Source organism: Limanda limanda, chromosome 1 (assembly GCF_963576545.1).
Source record: "Limanda limanda chromosome 1, fLimLim1.1, whole genome shotgun sequence".
Classification (NCBI taxonomy): Eukaryota; Metazoa; Chordata; class Actinopteri; order Pleuronectiformes; family Pleuronectidae; genus Limanda; species Limanda limanda.
Genome location: NC_083636.1, coordinates 24384327 through 24403953, shown reverse-complemented (window position 1 = coordinate 24403953; position 19627 = coordinate 24384327). Strand labels below are relative to the sequence as shown.

Sequence of the window (19627 nt, the reverse complement as noted above, 5' to 3'; positions counted from 1 at the left end):
GCAGTGTGTGAGCCTGTGTTGCAGTGAGTGTTACAGTGAGTGTTACAGTGACTGTTTCATTGTGTGAGCGTGTCTTTCTGTGTGTGTGTGTTGCAGTGTGTGAGCGTGTGTTGCAGTGTTTGTGTGTGTGTGTGTGTGTTTGTGTGTTGCAGTGTGTGAGCCTGTGTTGCAGTGAGTGTTACAGTGAGTGTTTCATTGTGTGAGTGTTTCTTTCTGTGTGTGTGTGTGTGTGTGTGTTGCAGTGTGTGAGCCTGTCTTTCTCTGTGCGTGTGTGTGTGCGTGTGTGTGCGTGCTGCAGCTGAACCACTCAGCCGCCCGGAGGTCTGAGGTGGGCGGAGACTGAGCCCGAGGTCCTCCCCGTCCGCAGAGACGCACCGCGCATTTCGGACTCGGCACCCGCACCCGTCCGAGGAGGAAGCATCATGGCTGCGACCACTTGTACACGCTTTACGGACGAATTCCAGCTGTACGAGGAGCTTGGCAAGTAAGGCACTGTTCCGTTATTCGCTATTGTGAGTCCCCTGCATGCAGCCTGACCCCACAGAGCAGGAGGGAGGGTCTGATGGATGCGGCTCCATCCTTCCACAACAAAACGCACGCTGGTCCGGGGCGCTCCTGCATGTGCAGTCAGCCTCGGAACCACGATGGTTTGTTGGCTTCTCTTTGCACCAGTGGACTGGTTTCCATGCCGGAGCCATCACACAGTAGTTCGAGATTGGACAAGAAGATGGGGCTGCATGAGCCAAGGAGCACTTCTTGGCTCACTCCCCTCCTCCTCCTCCTCTCCTCTCCCTCCTCCTCTGTGGCCACAGGCTCATTAGGGACAAACAGGGCTAATATCAGGGGGGGGGGGAGAGCTGATGTGTCGGAATTAAGCTCCTTCATCACCATCATGGCTTTAATCACAGTGGCACCCACAGCTTTGGAGAGAAGTCAGATAATAGAGCTGCTGCTGCTGCCCCTGATCTGCTGCAAATCTAACCAGGTTGGTTTTGTGATTAAAAAAGACAGAAGAAGAGTAAAGAAAAGAAGGCAATGAATAGAGAGATTGGGGGTGTGTGGCCCCTAATAGGATGCAGCCAAATTGAGAGAGACTGAAGTGGCTAAGGGTGCCACAGTGGGTAGATGAGAAGTGGACTCGGTGTCTCTGTCAGGTTGTGCGTGGGTAGAGAGGATCTCTCTGCAGTGTCTGTCTCACAGGAACATTTATTCCACAGTCTCCCTAGAGGGGGGGGGACAAGTTGGTTTCACTTGTCAACCTCTGTGGATATTTCTTTATTTTAACTGGCTGCTGTGATGCCCCTGTGTGATGGCGGTCATGTCTAGCCCTGTGTGTGTGTGTGTGTGTGTGTGTGTGTGTGTGTGTGTGTGTGTGTGTGTGTGTGTGTGTTTGTGTGTGTGTGTTTGTGTGTGTGTGTGTGTGTGTGTGTGTGTGTGTGTGTGTGTGTGTGTGTGTGTGTGTGTGATAAATTAAAGACAATAGAGGTGCTGGAGCAACAGCAGCTGCCCTTACTGATAACAGAGCCTTATTACTGTTTTGCATGTGTGGTCACATTCTGGTGTATCCTGGGTTTGTGTGTGTGTGTGTGTGTGTGTGTGTGTGTGTGTGTGTGTCGTGCAGCAAAGACTGGAGGATATCATTCTGAGCAAGTATTAAGAGTCAGTGGTCTTTTGGGATTGGGCCTCAATTAACATTAACAGAAAAATAATCAGAAGTTTTTTGATAGTCAATAGCCAAGAATATTTGGGGCGGCTGTGGCTCAGGGGTTAAGTTGGTCACCCATCAACCAGAAGAACGGCGGTTTGATCACCGTCTCCCCCTGACAGCTGTGCCAGCAGTGTCTGAGAGCTTCTTCAACCTCTGCATAGAAGTAATTTATCAATCGGAAAGGCCAAAGATTCCCTACTTTCAGTTTCCCAACTATAAAAACGTGCCTCTTTGTTGAAACAAACGGGTAACTTCACTGACGTAGAGTTGGACCCCTACTACATTGTTGGACTCAAGATAGACAGTTTAATGTGCAACAATTTATTTTTGGCCAGTGGAGGGCAGTGGACACGAGCTATGAACGAATATCCGAATATTTAAAGATGGATGACATCGTCACTTCACGCTCCCACTGTTCAACGTGAAGCTTAAACATCCTAGATACAAGTGCTGCCATCTTGCGCTGGTGATTTCATTTGAAGTCTGTAATGTTGTGATCACGGAGTGGAGCCACAGTATCACGGTCCCACCCACACATCTTCCTGACCAAATGCTGTCAATCATGACGTCTCAACCCCCAATTTATCAGGAACATGACACACCTGAGCATACATGAGTGTGACAGGAACGATCTAAAATGATGTGTGCTTTGACTTTTTAGTTCGATCCATGTCCCAAACTCTAACATGGAGGAGGTGGGGATTATAACCTTTATTGCAGCCAGCAAGTTTTGGCTTCTTTTTTGAGGAGGTGTCATGTCATCCATCCTTATGCCCACATAAAATACAAATTGGAAGTAACAGCTGCTCTTATCCATATTTACCAGTGAAAGAGCACATTGTGGAGTTCCATTTTGTCTGTGTCCAATATTCACTCTCTTTTAGCTCTGTTTTGGGTCTCCACCAGCCCCTGACAAACTTTGAAACAGTGTCATCGTTGCCCCTTGTGGCCATTTCGGGAGAAGAATACACTGCAATTGGTGTAATCATCAAGGACTAGTGGGTGTTTCCCATCCTATGGCCTCAGGGTCAGTGGACACATGCAAGATCAAATATACATTTACAGTCTTATTTCTAATCCCGAACCTTTTATAATGTAGATTACACAATGGCTCAATGGGTATACTTGAACATTTGCCTCCAAGGGCAGATAAGAAACGGTGGCGAATATAGAAGATTCAATGGGGCATTTGTTACTCTCAGCTAATTAGCAGGTTCTGGATCCAGATCCAGCCCCCCTCCTGACTCCCACCTGCCCGGCAGATAACCTGTCATGTCGACGCTCTGCTGCCTTCTCTACCACACGGCGGGAGTGTCAGCGAGTGTCATGCTTACTCACCCTCGTCTCCTCTTAATGTATGCATGCTGGAGAGCTTGTGAGAGGCAGGGGCTCCGAGGGGGCGTGTGAGTGTTTCATTGCGTAACAATACTGAGGTGAGATAAAATTAGCTCTGAGAAATGACAGAGGTGGCTATTTCTGCTTGTCTCTGTTGGATTTGATGAGCAAACGTGGCCTTAAACAACTCTAGAGAACACTCTCACACCATCACACACACACGCACAGACACACACTCTTAACTTACAATACTTATTCTTGAAATTGCTCTCCTTCCTCTAATTCCTACCATTCGATCACACCTGCTTTTCAGACATTATTCATCATGTCATTGAGATAAGAAGTGTGTAGAGCGTCAACAGGGGCGCTGTTTCATGGATGTTATGTACGTAAAGAGACGGGAAAACACTTGTTTTTCTGACTTGGGAGTTTTTAACTGTTTTATTCATTTCCCACCCACACAAACGTTTTAGTCACACATACAGCTAAATGAGCTTTTCTCTTATTTATAGCAGTTTGTTTGCAGCTGACGACCGGTACAGAGTAGACATACAGCGTGTAACAAAATTTGAATCAATGTATCAATGTGTATCTGTGTTAATACTGGATTTTACTTTGATTTAAGTTCCAGAGGTTGTGCATTTGCGACAGTCTGTTCACATCTCATTGTATCTGTTACTATTTAAGGCATTTTTGTACATAACAATAATTCCTAACATCTGGCTTTCGTCTGCGATGGGAATGGATACAATCAGAGTTCACTCCATTAACTGATCCTCCAGTTGACGCAGGTTTCTATCAGCCTAAATCAGTTAAATTCAGTGTTGTTGGTGTGGTGCCAAATAACAAAATACAAGATATATATAATATGTCTCCTTTAAAAAATCATTGAGATCAGGTAATAAGAAGTTTTCAATTTCATACATTTTCTAGCCAAGTGTTTTTTGTTGGTGACTGTAAGAAGATGGCTGGAAAATCCCCAGTCCTATCATTCCAGACATCTGATGATAAATTAAGTAGCTATTGTTAAATAAGTCCTTCACTCCATCCATCTGCTGTATTTTGCTGCATATCCAAGTTGTGTAATTTAATAATTATATTATCTGGAATATGCCAGGAAATCATGACGCAATGTGGTTTAAATGTAAATAAGATTTATTCCACATTTACTTGGTGAATTAATTTAGGCCCTTTCATACTTTGGGCATTGTGAGTGTGAAACATTCAGTCTATGTTGTACTACAAACGCCTTGCAAAGTCTTGAATTAAGCTTGGTGATCCCTGCAGAAACCTTGACATAAGTTCTTGCTAAGATCGACACATTATGGATCCAAGCTACTTCACTTAGCAGTGGCAGCAGTGCTCCATGTATTGCTCTCTTGCAGCATTCTACCTTGTAAAACATCCCCAGTAGTCCTAAGAATTATTAGTGTATGGAAATCAAGAGAGGAAATTAAGAACTTACTTTGTGAATTAAGTGTAAGACATTTGATTACCTCTTACGGTCTTCTTACAATCTGCGTATAGCCTGCAGAAAAAGAGTAGCTGACAGTCAAAATTTGACATTTTATCAAAAACTCCTATGTTTTTCTTGATTTATTTTCTGTTTTGCTTTCATAACGTAGATGCTGGGCAGATTGCTGAGCAAACAGGCCTGAATAGTTTAACTGTAAATGTGATGGAAGTTTTCTGGAAGATGGTGAAAGGAGAACTCAGGCAGCAGCTGATTTCTAATGCAGAAGATTTTAATGTCGACTTGATGCATCAAGTAGACCAGAAGGTGAAACAATAAAGAAACGCTAATAGAGTTACATGAGCAATTGTCACCTCCAAGTCTGAAGATGTCTCCCACAGCATCCCAGTATATCTTCCTCTACTTGCTTCACCATCATTCTAACAGCACATCCATGAACGGCTGCTGTCACTCTGTGTAACATGTAGGTGTTCACATCCTATTGTATAATTAAGCCTAAAGTATGCATAAATAAATCACATTGTGTACTTACGTCTTGCCACTGGTGAAATACACAAAAGAGATCAAGTTGGTGCCTCTTTGTCTGGGGCATATGAATAAGATATGAAAGTCCCTCAACGTAGACACTACAATGTACTGTTGGTTGGCCCTTTGTCTATAACCTGAATTTGGCACTGCAAAGAGATAGGGGAGTATCTGTGGAATGAGGCAGGCTCTATTCTCCTAATGGAGTTGTGCAGATGTAATGTGGGAGGATGTTCAAATTTTCCTTCACAGTAATATTCTGGATTGTAATGTCATGATGGTTTGTTTGTTTCTGTCTTTTCCCTCTTTATATTGGGTTTCCCTCCCTCTCCCCGCTGCCACACTTCTATGGACATGTTCAGTTATGAACATGTGCATAGAGACAACTGGTTAGGTTTATGTTGATGCAGGGGTCAGGTTAAATATCTGAGAAAATGAATGGTTTGGGATAAAGTTTGGTTTAGCCATGTTAAGGTAAGGGGGAAACCTTGGTGGACCTCTGGGACAAAGTGACCCTTTAATTCTTGGGAGGGTCACAAATTCAGCTGAAAGAGTTTCAGAGACCAACCAGTCTAAAGCTGAAATGATTTGTTGATTAATTGGATTAGTTGTTTTGATATGATTTGATAAATGGGTAATCATTCAAGTCTTAAAAAAAAAAGTTAAATGACTACATTTTAATAAAAGTAACTATTACCAGCCTGTCTAAATATGACGACTTTATTTATAGTTTTCTTTGTTATTAAACTGGGTTTTTTAACTGTTGCTAAGACAAAGCCAGAAATATATATTGACTCAGATCAGGGATTGATCACGTCAATTTTCACTTGATTCTTGTTATTTCATATACTGAACAATCAATTGTTTATTAAAGAAAATAACTTTCTGGTTCTTTGATGGAGAAATACAACCTTGGACCAGTTTTCTGTGTGTTAATTACTTGACAATACATATTCGCAACCCCAAAAATACACTAAAACCCAGGAGAATGAACAACCTGACACTGTTGATGCTCCTTTTATGTGGTCCAATTTCAATGAAATCAGAAAGTTGGTTGGTGATCCAGCCATGCATTGAAAAACACATCATCAGGGAAACAGACTTTGACCCCAGACTGACGTATATCAGGCACATTGATGATTATCAGGCACATTGATGTCTATCAGCATGCAGATGAGGTTGGTTTAAAGCCAGAGAGGACATCAATGAGGTCAGTCTGAGAGCTGAGATGTGCCTTTTGATGCTGACAAAGCTTATATGGCAGCTGACCCGTCTCCTCCTTCTGTCTCCTGTCTTTGTTTCCCAGGGGGGCCTTTTCAGTGGTACGCCGCTGTGTCAAACTCTGCTCAGGCTTAGAGTTCGCCGCCAAAATCATCAACACCAAAAAACTCTCGGCCAGAGGTAAGGGGAAGAGAGTCACACGTGCAACACAGATGTATCTCACTGTTCAATGGTTGTTTGTGTGTTTTCTCAGTCACAGGCAGAAGCAGAGACATCCTGCAGGTTTTCCTCATTATGTGTGTAGTGTGTATGTCCCAGATCTGAAGGCTCACATTAGCATATTTCAGCGCTTGTTTGATTCCAGCGTGTGAAGCCTTCTCGTCTGTTCCTCGGAGAGAGGCAGATGATGGTGTCAGTCAGATGCTCCGTCCAATCCTCGGCGAGAAAAAGGATCCAAGCATCAAAAAGGATGTTTAGTAAAATCTACATTTTCCTCAACAGATTATAACAAGTAGACGTCAAAAGTGTGCCGTCAGTTTTCACACTCTACCACACAGCAGTTGGTAATGCAAAGTGTCCCTGACATTGCTTCTTGCTTTTAGACATAATGTTATTACCAGTCGCAGCATCGTGTTTTTGATAGTCAGTCGTTTTCTCCCAATTATCAAAAACATTAAATACGCTTCAGAAATCATTTAAAATCAGCCACAAATATGTAATTATTCTTAAGGAATGGGATCATGGGTGTGGCCAGCCTGGATCTCACAGTACCAGTGTCTTTTCCCTTCTTCCGGTGCATTTGACCTTTGAGGACAATCATTTAGCTGTTTGTGGTTTGACATGACGGGTCAGATGTCAGGTTAAGAATAACTGTGATACTGTCGATAAAAAGCAGACAGAAGACAGATGTCTTCCAATGCTCTTCTCATCTGGATAAACCCTCAGCTCAACTGGATCTCTTCCCAGCTCGTTTGCCTTTCCTCATTCTTGTTTCCTCTCCTCTCCTCTCCTCTCCTCTCCTCTCCTCTCCTCTCCTCTCCTCTCCTCTCCTCTCCTCTCCTCTCCTCTCCTCTCCTCTCCTCTCCTCTCCTCTCCTCTCCTCTCCTCTCCTCTCCTGTCCTCTCCTGTCCTCTCCTCTCCTCTCCTCTCCTCTCCTCTCCTCTCCTCTCCTCTCCTCTCCTCTCCTCTCCTCTCCTCTCCTCTCCTGATTTAGTTAAATTGGCATCTGGGACAAGTAAAGCCCTCAGGCTGTTGGCTGTTTATGTGCAAAACACATATGTACAGTTGTGTGTGTGGTGTGTGTGTGTGTGTGTGTGTGTGTGTGTGTGTGTCATAACCTTGAGAACATTTATAACTTTAATCTAGACCAGGGGCGGGTACCTCTTATTAACATCATATCAAGGGCCATTTCAATTCTTATAAGACCAAAGACCATACAAAATAATTGAACACATATATCACACTGATCTCTCTAATGAAGGCTGGAACTGCTTCTCTTCTGTGAGGAATCTGATGTCAGATGGTATTGATGTTGATGACAACACAGGCGGGGTTGATATTAGTCTAAACTAATCCGGATCTTTGTTAGAAACAGTTCTTTGTGACAAACTGATGTTTTGGAACAATTTTACTTCGTCTGATTCCAGTAGCATTACTGCAGCGTCAAGGCTCCTTCACACGCCGACCGGCATCTGCTTTTCTTCTCTTGGCCGTCGCCATGCCTGTCAGAAATTATATGTAACGGTAACATAAATGTTTTGTTCACCCTGACTGTGTAAGACATGTTAGTCAACCTTTTTTTATAATACTTCTATTATCGCAGAAAAACTATTTGCTATAAGGAAATACTTTTGTATTTCTGAGTTTCTTGTTATGTATTTATAAATTGCCTTGTTGGCACTGTCTCATATGTTCCCCACTCCTGATCTATACATACTTAAATATGGTTTTCGTCATGATATCGTTTGATTTCACTGAATTGTTTTGAAAATGTCATTCCCCAACATGAATCTATTTGTAAATTCACTTTAACCAAACCAGCACCAAGCTGCCTCTTCATTTGTTTCTCCAAATCTGAGACATTGTTGTAAGATCCTGGTGTGACTGTCTTGTAGACCATCAGAAGCTGGAGAGAGAAGCCCGCATCTGCAGATTGCTCAAGCACTCCAACATCGGTGAGTGTTGCCTCGATCAGAGGATCACTATCTTTCTTTCGTCTTAGAAAAAAAAAAAAGTGTCCCCTTATCAATAATACATCATGATCTTTTACTGTTCATGATATTGCAAGCATAAGCTCTGCAGCCAAACATCCGAGCACGATTCCTGTCAACTTTCACTGAAGTCAGTAGGAAACCTGTGTGTAGCTACAAGTCACTCACTGTGCTGTGTGAATGTCACCATTTTAAAATAATGTTATATGACCCTGACAGAGATTCATTGTTGAAACAGTATTATACAGTATCACCACCATTGTCCTTTAAAACAGAAACAATATGATGTGTTCTTTTAAAGGTAATAACAAAAATCATCCCCCAAAAGAAAACAACATTTTTTAAGCTTGTCTGTCTATCTGTTTCTCTTTCTTCCTTCTTTCTCTTCCCCACCCTCCAGTTCGTCTTCATGACAGTATCTCAGAGGAAGGCTTCCACTATTTACTCTTTGACCTGTGAGTTTGAGCTTTGTTTCCTCCTTCCTTCCTTCCTTCCTTCCTTCCTTCCTTCCTTCCTTCCTTCCTTCCTTCCTTCCTTCCTTCCTTCCTTCCTTCCTTCCTTCCTTCCTTCCTTCCTTCCTTCCTTCCTTCCTTCCTTCCTTCCTTCCTTCCTTCCTTCCTTCCTTCCTTCCTTCCTTCCTTCCTTCCTTCCTTCCTTCCTTCCTTCCTTCCTTCCTTCCTTCCTTCCTTCCTTCCTTCCTTCCTTCCTTCCTTCCTTCCTTCCTTCCTTCCTTCTTTCCTTCCTTCCTTCCTTCCTTCCTTCCTTCCTTCTCTTTAGCTCTCTGTCTTTCCTTTGCTGTGCGGTGCTGCTCTCCCTCCTCCTCCTCCTCCTTTATCCCTCATCCTTCATCCTCCTCCCACTCCCCTAGTGCTTCATTTTCCACTCCCTTCCTTCAACCTGTCTTCTCTACGCTGCCTTACTTTCTCCCCCAATATCCGCATTCCCTTCATTTCTTCTCTTCGTCTTCACCCCCTCCTCACTTCCAAGGCAGTTCCCCCATTACATAACAGCCCAACCCCGCCTCACCTCCTCCCTCCCTCCTTCCCCCCTTGCAGTTCCTACTTAAACGCATATACACACACACTCACACACAAACACACACGCACACACATACACACACACACACACACACACACACACACACACACATACACACACACGGAGAGAAGCATCCACACTTTCCCGTACTGGAGCCAGTCTCCATGGCAACCCACTTGGAGTGAATCCTGCAGCCGGGGTTTCCCCCTAATGAGGACATCCCCCTCCTGTCTCTGTGTGTGTGTGTCAGTGTGTGTGTGTGTGTGTACAAGTGTATATGTGTTTGTGTGCTGCCATGATTTTTTTCCCCTCAATTCTACATTTTAACCTCCATCTTTACATTTCTCAGGGTGACAGGAGGGGAGCTGTTTGAGGACATTGTGGCTAGAGAATACTACAGTGAAGCAGATGCCAGGTAAACACCCGTGAATCTCATCCCTACCGTTTTCTTTATCCCCTCCATGTGTCAGCCCTCCAGCCTCTGCAGTCATCCTGCAGCTCTGAGCTGGACTCCTCTCATTAGTGCACACAGACAAAATTTGACACTTGGTTTTTGGCGTTGCAAGCTCCAGTTCTGACGGATTGTTGCTTTACACTGTTTCTTTTCTGTGAACTGAATTGCAAATTGAGGTCGAGTAGCTTTCCCTGGAGTCAGAATTTTACAGACAGATGGAAACATACACATGCATGAAATGCACACACGCCCACATGGTAGCCCCCCCAGGAGGTAGACTTAAATCAATTTGACTGTGGAGGCGGTTTGTGGGGGCGAGAGAGAGAAGAAAAGAAGGGGACAGGAACACTAAAAGGAGGAAGGATGAGAGCTGCAGTAAAATGAGGAATTTTTTTTTTGTCTCCAGCTGTTTTTAAATGAATTTATCTCTGAATCCTGGTCACATCTTTGCTCCGGTTGATCACCACACGTAGTCAAATCTAGGGCTATAAAAGACCTTTTAAACACTATGGCCTTTGAACATAAAATAACCTAAATTGTGGGTTGTTTACCAATCATCAAGCAAATGATGAATCAGTCAGGAAGCAGTGAGTCTACACACACTTAATAATGAATGCAAAATAAAATTATTTTGATTAGCTCTAAGTCATTTTTCTTTACATTAAAACTAAATGTATTTCAGGTGTAACTATGATATTTTTAAAATGTTGGTGAAACAGTATTATAAGGGAACTGTGTTCCTTGAGTTTACTGTATTTGAAAAAAAGGCTTGCTTGCTTGTGTATGCAAGCCTTTTTGCATGCATTATCAATTTAGTGCATGCATCCTCAAGTCTCTATTCTGTTTGTCTCAGTAGGTTCAACCTTTATGAAAAATATGCTAATATATGCAAACACAAAGATTCATGTGATTACAGATGCAGATGGGGTAAAGCAGGATTTGTCTGCTTTTTGCTAGCAGGTCACTGTACCTAGCTTTCCCCCTAGAAATCTGCTATCTCTGTGCCCTTTTTGTGGGGTTGTAGAAGTGTTTCTTTTTATTCTCTGAAGAATTTACAGCGATATCTGCCAATCACATTTTTGTGCTACATGTAGTAGACTGTATACACTACAAACGTATACTATTTTTATAGTTAGCATTAAGGAAGTGGACCAAGAGATGTCAGTCAAACTGCAATAAAGGGTTTGTGCAGGGACCTCAGGCAGATAACATGTGTACTTTTTTTAGAATTGTCAACATTTAGAACTAATAAATCTTACAGAAGCTGATATTATGTGACACTCATCCATTGTATTTGGTAGAAGTAAAAGTTTCTACTGGTTACAAAGACCTCTTCCACAGCACTTTATTCTTTGTCCTTTTTTATTATATCTTTATGTAATATGCTCATGATTTCTCCATGATGGTAATGTACATTTTATGCAGATGATTTATATACCATAGCTCTTAATGTTGTTGTTGCAAATCTTACAACATATACAAATATCAGCTGTTTTCAAGGTCACTGAAGAGTATTTCATGGCTATTAGTTTGCACTCAGCCATCTTCTCTTTGTAACCCTAGTGTTCTAAATCTGCTGAGAATTGTTACTCAGTATTTCATTTGGGACAGAGTGACAGCAAATGTGATATTTTGATAATATATGATGAAAATACATTTACTGGTGTGACCACCATGGACCACAGGTGTCACTTAGTATTGATGCTTTTCAGAATTGGGATCAATGTTTTAAATTGTTGCTCTGACTGAATCTTAAGTATTATTTAGGGGGAATTAATGCAGATTATCTTTTAAAACTCCTCCTACCACCCATTGGACAGTGGCCTTTGGTTGCGACTCAGTCCTCACACAACGGTGGCAAAGTCTACATTCAGATCTTCATTCTCCAGGATTATTATGAATAACCTTTAGTACCTAGCAACAGGTTTAAAATGGCGATAAATCGTGCTCCATGAATTTAAATGAGGCAGGATTTGTTACACTGGCACTGGCAAGTGCTACCGAGTAGGTTTTTGTGCTCACACCTGTGGTTTCATACTGAATTTCCTGTCAAATGTACGGCAAGAAGAATTATAGGAGCCCTGTTGATCATCTCGGTCAGTGTACTGGGGATTTCTGTATTTTCTTCTGTATTCTTCAGTTTTACTTTCCCAAATATTGTCTTTCATCCCCTCTTATCTGCTATCACTCTACCCTGTTCTCTTTACATAAATCATGTGTGGATCTGTGTGTGTGTGTGTGTGTGTGTGTGTGTGTGTGTGTGTGTGTGTGTGTGTGTGTGTCACTATGTGTTTGTGTGTGGGTGTGTGACTAGCATGGCTTGATTACTGTCCAACAGTATCTTGCTGACAGTTGTCCATCTGCACACATGAAATTGCTTTACCCCTCCCTTCTCTCTCCCCCCTGTTTAACCAATGGTTCACCCAAATTACTCAAAAACATATTTTCTCACTTGTCTGTGATGGTTTTCAGCCAATGCGTGTACAGCTTTGGTTTAATGCATCTTCAGGTCTCTAGATATCTGCTTCTCAGATATCCTGCCTCCCCCCCGACACAATGGAGGTGAATGGAATTTTGTTTATGGGACTCACAGCGTTAAAAATGTTCCCAAAATCTAGGAGATTCAAATCCCAACTCCTTTCTCACCCCCGCACGACTGAGCAGACTCTGAAGAGGTGTGAGGTGGGTGTGAATGTCAGATTATCGCTTTCGGAGAGTTAGAGAGGTGATCAGACAAGGTCACCCAGAATCAGACATGAGAAAGGTGCACAGGGAAGCTATCCATCAGCAGCAAGCATTTCTTTAGAAGCCTGATCCCGAGCTGAAGCATTGAGAGCATTATAGCATGCTGATGTCTGTATTTATTGTGTGCACAGAGCCACTAGCATGTCTGTAGAGTGCAACTGACAGGGGTGGCATCCAGCGATTGCGTCATTTGACTACGCACACTCCTACATGCCATGCAGAAAGGAGCACTGGTAAGAACGTGATGACCAAGGAGGCAACTCTAATGAAATTGTTGCTTTTCTGAGATCTGACATGCCTGGACTGTGACGTATGCTAATGAATCTGCTCACCAAGATGCTGCTGGTGTGCTGCTCTTCAACCTTCTTTATATATATGTGCTGTGCTAAAAGTTTACAGCACTTCCACTGTTAAGCAATCCCACCAGGGAGGCATCTGATTTGGTCCCAGATTCATTCTGCAGTGGGAGACATGAAGCCAGAGTCCTACTGAACAGATTGGATTCTTTACTATTCTGCCAAAATATCACCAGTCTACCGGATTCCTCTGACCCTTCTTTTCAACAATGTCCTCGTCTAGTGAGCCTTGGGTTGTGTCCGTTGGGATGTCTTCTTTGGTAGAGTTTTCAGTCGTTGTAGTGAGCACGGCCTCAAGAGCCAAAGCATTTACACATGTGCTGCTGCTCCTCCTACACTCTGTGCTGTGTGAGACAACCAAACCCTACGTGGCTCTTTTTCCAGCCACATGATTGGTTTGGCGAAGGCGCTATTCTCATTATGATTGGAATGTTCGTGTTTTCTTTCAGAACATGGATGGAATGAGTTCTATCAACATTTTATCAACAGTGTCTTATATTTCTATCGAGGAAATGTTATTTCGCGTTAATTGCCCTACTATGGAATTACATTTACCTCCCCTACTATACTGCAGCTTAAGTATAGTCACAGATGACTAAATGTAGATGAATAACCATCTTTAGAGACAAGAAGAACACGATCTCAACATCACAGAGTCAGTCTGCTCACATGAAGGGACAAGAGACACAAGCTGGAAACTCCACGATGCTCTGAACAACCAACCTGCCAAGAATCTTAAAAACTGTGTGCAGGTGAACTGAAGCAAACTGGTGCTGAGGTCACAGCAAATATTGATTTTATTTTGTAAACTACCCTGTGTATGATGTTAATTGGTTACTATGAAAAGCACCTTACTTTTAGTGCCTAAAACGTTTGTTCGATGCCATTTTAGAACGTATGACAAGATGGAGAATATGTCTTGGACGTTTGAAGGTCTTCCTAAGTTTCCAACTGTCAGTAGATGATAGGGACATATCTTCAGTTCTGTTTTAATCCCATGACACCCTCTTCTAAGGGAGACCCACCGCAGACTGATCAGCCCTGGGTCTATCTCTCTTACATCTTGGGACCCATTTGGGGTCTTTCCTCCTGATCCAGAGCCACTGGCTGCAGTCGATGATGTTTCTTTTATGGTCTGGTGCAGAGCTTCTACTGTGGATGCCTAGATCTCTGAGCAACGAATGGATGTTGTAATGAAACCCTTGCAGCCGAACACTGCTTTCCAGCCACGTTGTTCTGCCATACATAACTAATAAGCTGTGAGGCCCACAAATGTAATTTCATTCCCTTCCATTCTAATTCTGAGATGCAGCAAAACCTGGGAAATAAAACCCAACCTGTCTATGTGGTAAATTAGAAATAAGTCAGGAGATGTGTTTTTTTTTGGGTGAACTTACAATTTGTTCTTCTACTCTGACATGTTCCTAAAAACATCCTCCTCCTGTCGACTTTTCTGTATGACTGTCTTTATGCTTCCTTACCTTCTCGTGTTCCTTCTCTGCTCCTCACGTTGTTGTTTTGTCTCCACAGTCACTGTATACATCAGATTCTAGACTGTGTGTCTTACACCCACCAACATGAAATAGTGCACAGGGACCTCAAGGTGTGTGTGTGCCTCATAGTGTTGCATTGCCCTGCACCCTCTGCACAAGGGTTGTTTTTTCTACATGCTTGTGTTTAATTGCTTGTGAGTTAAAACCAATGTGCCTGTGCCTGCTGTCTGTCTGTCCGTCTGTCCGTCTGTCCGTCTGTCCGTCTGTCCGTCTGTCCGTCTGTCCGTCTGTCCGTCTGTCCGTCTGTCCGTCTGTCCGTCTGTCCGTCTCTCTTTGTGTGTCTGCCTGTCTTCAGGTTTTGCTTCTGGGACTCATGTTGCACTATTTTAGATGGTCTGTACTAGAAGAGTGATTTCCTGTGGGTCCTCAGCAGACAAGAGCGAGCGAGGGAGCGAGTGTGTGAGCGAGTGAAACAGAGGAGAGTTCAGTGGAGTAACAGCAGAGCAGCATCTTACCTCAAATGCTTGGAAACCTGCTAAATCTGCCGTTCCTATATAAAATAGGGAAATGTGCAGGTTAGACACCGTGTCTCCCACATGGAACTGCAGCACACTCCTACACTGCCTGTATTGTTTGGCCCTGTCTTGAAAAGAGAAAAAATATCTTCTCCCTTCCTAGCACACAGACAGGTTCACTCTTCACATGGTTGTGTGTGTGTGTGCGCGTGTGGCCTCTTTTGAGAGGTAGCTGCCTCTGCATGGATGCTGCTGGGGGTTGAATGTGTTCAGACTAACCTGCTCCCCCTGCTGTTTGCATGCAGTCATTGCATCCAGCAGATCCTGGAGGCCGTGCTCCACTGTCATCAGATGGGGGTGGTACATAGAGACCTCAAGGTGAGTCAAATGCAGGCGTGTGTGTGTGTGTCTGTGTTTGTACGTGTGTGTCTGTGTGGGTTTGTGTCTGTACGTGTGTTGGAAGGGATTTATAGTTGTATTTGTCTGCGTCTGACTTTTGCACTAGATTCTGACGGCTGGTAAGTGCAACGAAATATACTTGAACCCAGCATGTCAGTGCATGTCATGTGAGCCTGATGTATCATTACATGCATGTTTGTGTATATGATATGTGTGCCTTTATGTTTAAATATGCATTTGATTACAAGTATTTTATTCTTGTGTTCTTTTTCCAAGATGTTTTAATTGAATGAGCAACTTGACATCAGCTGATAACCCTGGTTTCAGTTGAAATTCTAACTGTGCTGCAGTAAAAGTGTACTCTGTTGTGCACCATGACATCACTGTTGCGTGTGGTGCCAAGCGCAGCATACTGGAAACTTCCTGCCAGAAAGGATATTAAGTTACTTATTGAATTGCTCCAAATTAGGCATATTTGTGATGCATAAAATTATAAATGAAATATATACCTTTATTAACTTACTCAAATTCACAGTGTGTTGTGCCTTACAGATGAAAGTACGTAGCTTGAATATTTTTTTGGTTATTAAATGGTTTAGAAGTAACATTTGTATGGTAAGCGTACTCTAATTATTTCCAGTAGGACAAATAATGATTAAATTCTAATAAGTTACTCAGGAACTGCAAGTGATTCAGTATCAGTGGGGTTTTACTTAACTGTTAAAAAAAGAAATAATACTTTATTATTACCTTTAGTAAACAACCAATAAATAAGCAATGTATAAAACATCATAATATTATTGTAAGAAGATACGCTGGCAAAAAGTACAAGATTACATGTAGATATGTTTATAATTTGCTGATATAGTTTTCAGCTTGTGTTTAACATATGTATAAATAACCAATAATAAATAATTACATATAAAATACATATAAATGCTAACCAGGAAATTAAACTCTGGAAAATCTATTTGTGAACCATTGTCAACATGTTCCGTCCTGATACTGCCCCCAGCCCATTTGATTTTATTGCATTGAGACACTTCGGGGAACTTAAGAGAAATGTATTTTTAAGGTTGCCTGCATGCTTTTTTCCCTGAAAGAGATTTAATAATAAAGGTCAGAATCTGCTACCCGGACTTCATGGTGGAGAATATCTGATCAATGTTTGTGTCCTGCAGAGTATTCCATCCTCACATTCACTAAGTTTTACTCAGTATATGGGTTTCATAAAGGAAACAACAGCAAAAAAGGCTCATTATATATGGTTTCAATCGATGTGCCCACTTGATATCTTTCTACGATGGCCTTCAGGTCAACACCCTGCAGTTTGAAAAAGATTGATAAAATGTGAGCAAATAAGGAAAATATCGTGGCCAGCATAAATAGTCACACAACCAAATGTATCGTACAAAACACACCAGACACAACCAAACACATCAATAAAACCAAATATTTAAAATACAACCAATTACAACCAATTACAACCAAATACAACCAAAACATTGAATACAACCAAACACAACCAACACATCAAACACAACCAACACACCAGACACAACCAAACACATCAGACACAACCAAACACATCAAATACAACCAAACACAACCAACACATTAAACACACCAAAACACACCAACACAACCAAACACATCAAATACAACCCAACACATTGTACAAAACACATCAAACACCGCCAAACACATCAAATACAACCAAACACAACCAACACATCACACACAACCAAACACAACAGACACAACCAAACACATAAGAAACAACCAATCACATAAAATACAACCAAACACATAAAATAAAACCAAACACAACAAACACATCAAACACAACCAAACTCATCAATTACAACCAGTGTTGGGGAGTAACGGAATACATGTAACGGCGTTACGTATTTAGAATACAAATTATGAGTAACTGTATTCCGTTACAGTTACAAAATAAATAGATGGTATTCAGAATACAGTTACATTGTTGAAATCAGTGGATTACATGACGGTACTTCTTGAGTTTATTCACGCTCTCGTAAATCCACCGGCGGCAAAGCCCCCAGGAAGCAGCTGGAGACCAGGGCTGCCGTATAGCGCCCCGGCCCCCGGCGGCGTGAAGAAGCCTCACCGCGACCGGCTCGGGACCGTTACAGGCCCGGGACCGTGGCTCTGAGAGAGTTCCATCGCTACCAGAAATCTACGGAGCTGCTGATCCGCAAGCTGCCCTTCCAGCACCTGGTGAGAGAAGACCGACCTGCGCTCCCAGAGCTCCGCTGTCACGGCTCTGCAGGAGACCAGCGAGGCACGCCGGGTTCACACCGGACGCTGAAGCGCCGGGCAGCTCTAATAATATCCCAGAAGTATTAAATCATATAGTCACTTGTTGCTCCAACATTAACTGCAACAGCGTCCCAATTTAATGTCATCTATCTTCAAGAACTTCTCCGCTGTTTGCTCCGTTCAATGTCGGGTGTCGAGGGTAAATTACGTATTCTCCGCCCCCCCCCTCTCTTTTTATCTTTATGACTGCTTGTGTGTCTGTAGTGGATGGGCAGAGGGGGGCATTTAATAATGTGATCGGTAAAATTGGTAAAATTAAAACTCCAGGACAACAGAAGGGGAATACAAACTATGGGATGCATACTTTATCATTTATATCATATAATATGTCATCAATATCGTTTAAAATCATTTTTCAGTGTGTTTCCTGGAGCGATACGCTCGCGTCAAGCGCAAAAAAAAATAGACTCGACGCCGAAACGATCGCTGCACGGCGCGAGGCAGCCTTGGCGAAGGGGGGGGCGGTCCTTCAGCGTCCGGTGGGACCGGCACAGAGGTGGAGTGGATGGGAGCCGGACATCCAGCTGGCCCGCCGCATCGGCGGAGAGAGAGTTTAAACTGCTGCTGCTCCACTGACTATAACAACGCCGCAATCATACACTTAAAAAATGCAATACAAACCGGAAGTATTCCAAGTATTCAGAATACGTTACTCAGATTAGTTAATGTAATGGAATACGTTACAGATTACATTTTTGAGCATGTATTCTGTATTCTGTAACGGAATACGTTTTGAAAGTATCCTTCCCAACACTGATTACAACTAAACACAACCAAACACAACTAAATATATCAGACACAACTAAACCCAACCAACTAACAACTATCTAACTTCTATATTAAGAATGCAGAAATTACGTAAATACTTACTGATCTCCTCATCTAACTCCCTGTGGGAGAGAAATAAATGTATTTCCCAAAATGCAGATGTTCCTTGAAACCAAGAGCTCCCCTGCTAGGAAATGCAACAAAGGAGGATCGAGTGGCATATGACCTTGTGCCCCCCTGTGGTTTGTAAAAATTGTTTTAGGTTATATTTCAATTGACTCTTCATGCTTCACTGCACTGTATCGGAGAATAGGGAGATTTATGGGGGGTTCTGTGAGGTGCAGAGTATCTTCCCTTGTTATTTGGCCCCTTGGAGTATGTCCTACCTCTTGTTCACAAGCCAAATATCCTCTAATTGAAGATGATGGCAGAGGGTGACATGATGACTCAGCTGCAGTTTTTTTTTGTGCGACTGTGATGAATGATTAATGACTACAGGCAAAAATCAATCACCATCAGAATTAACTTTACAGACAACCCTCTCGTCCCTGTGTGTGTCTAAAGATGTTTGTCAGATTGTCCTTATGTCAGCGTCTGAGCAGGAAAGACATGATGGCAGCAAAAAGCCAAGCAGCTGTGTTTGGTCTCCCTCAAGTAAAAAAAATGGCAAAAAAGATCTATATTTTTTAAGTCCCATCTGTCTGTCTCTGCCTCTCACTCTGTTTGGATCAGAATGTGTTCCTATTTATTTTTGCATGCTGCTGTCGTTGCTTTTCTTAATCCTCTGATCTGAATGGAATTAATTCAACTCAGTGGTCTGTAACACTTTCTTGTCAGTTTTCTATAATTTAGGGATGGTGACGTTCTATCCTAAATTGGCCCAGGACCTTGAGACGAGAGCCTCTGTGTGAAGGAACTGTTCAAATTTCTAGTTAGAAAGTCAAACATGCTTCCACAAAGAGACGCAAAAGGACATCAAAAATACACCAAATGACCAGAAGACACAAAAAACAGCCACAGAGATGTACCAAGTGCAAAAT

The 19627-nt window shown here is 42.5% G+C and overlaps 1 protein-coding gene across 1 annotated transcript in view; it reads left to right on the top strand.

The window, feature by feature from the left end:
- Positions 1-422: 422 nt before the first annotated feature.
- LOC132998919 (calcium/calmodulin-dependent protein kinase type II subunit beta) overlaps positions 423-19627 on the top strand; it is a 40187-nt gene continuing 20982 nt past the window's right edge. The window contains exons 1-6 of the mRNA XM_061068668.1: positions 423-484; positions 6349-6443; positions 8378-8437; positions 8874-8928; positions 9861-9926; positions 15380-15452. Coding sequence (XP_060924651.1) covers positions 423-484; positions 6349-6443; positions 8378-8437; positions 8874-8928; positions 9861-9926; positions 15380-15452 — 411 coding nt within the window. The remainder of the gene's footprint in view (positions 485-6348; positions 6444-8377; positions 8438-8873; positions 8929-9860; positions 9927-15379; positions 15453-19627) is intronic.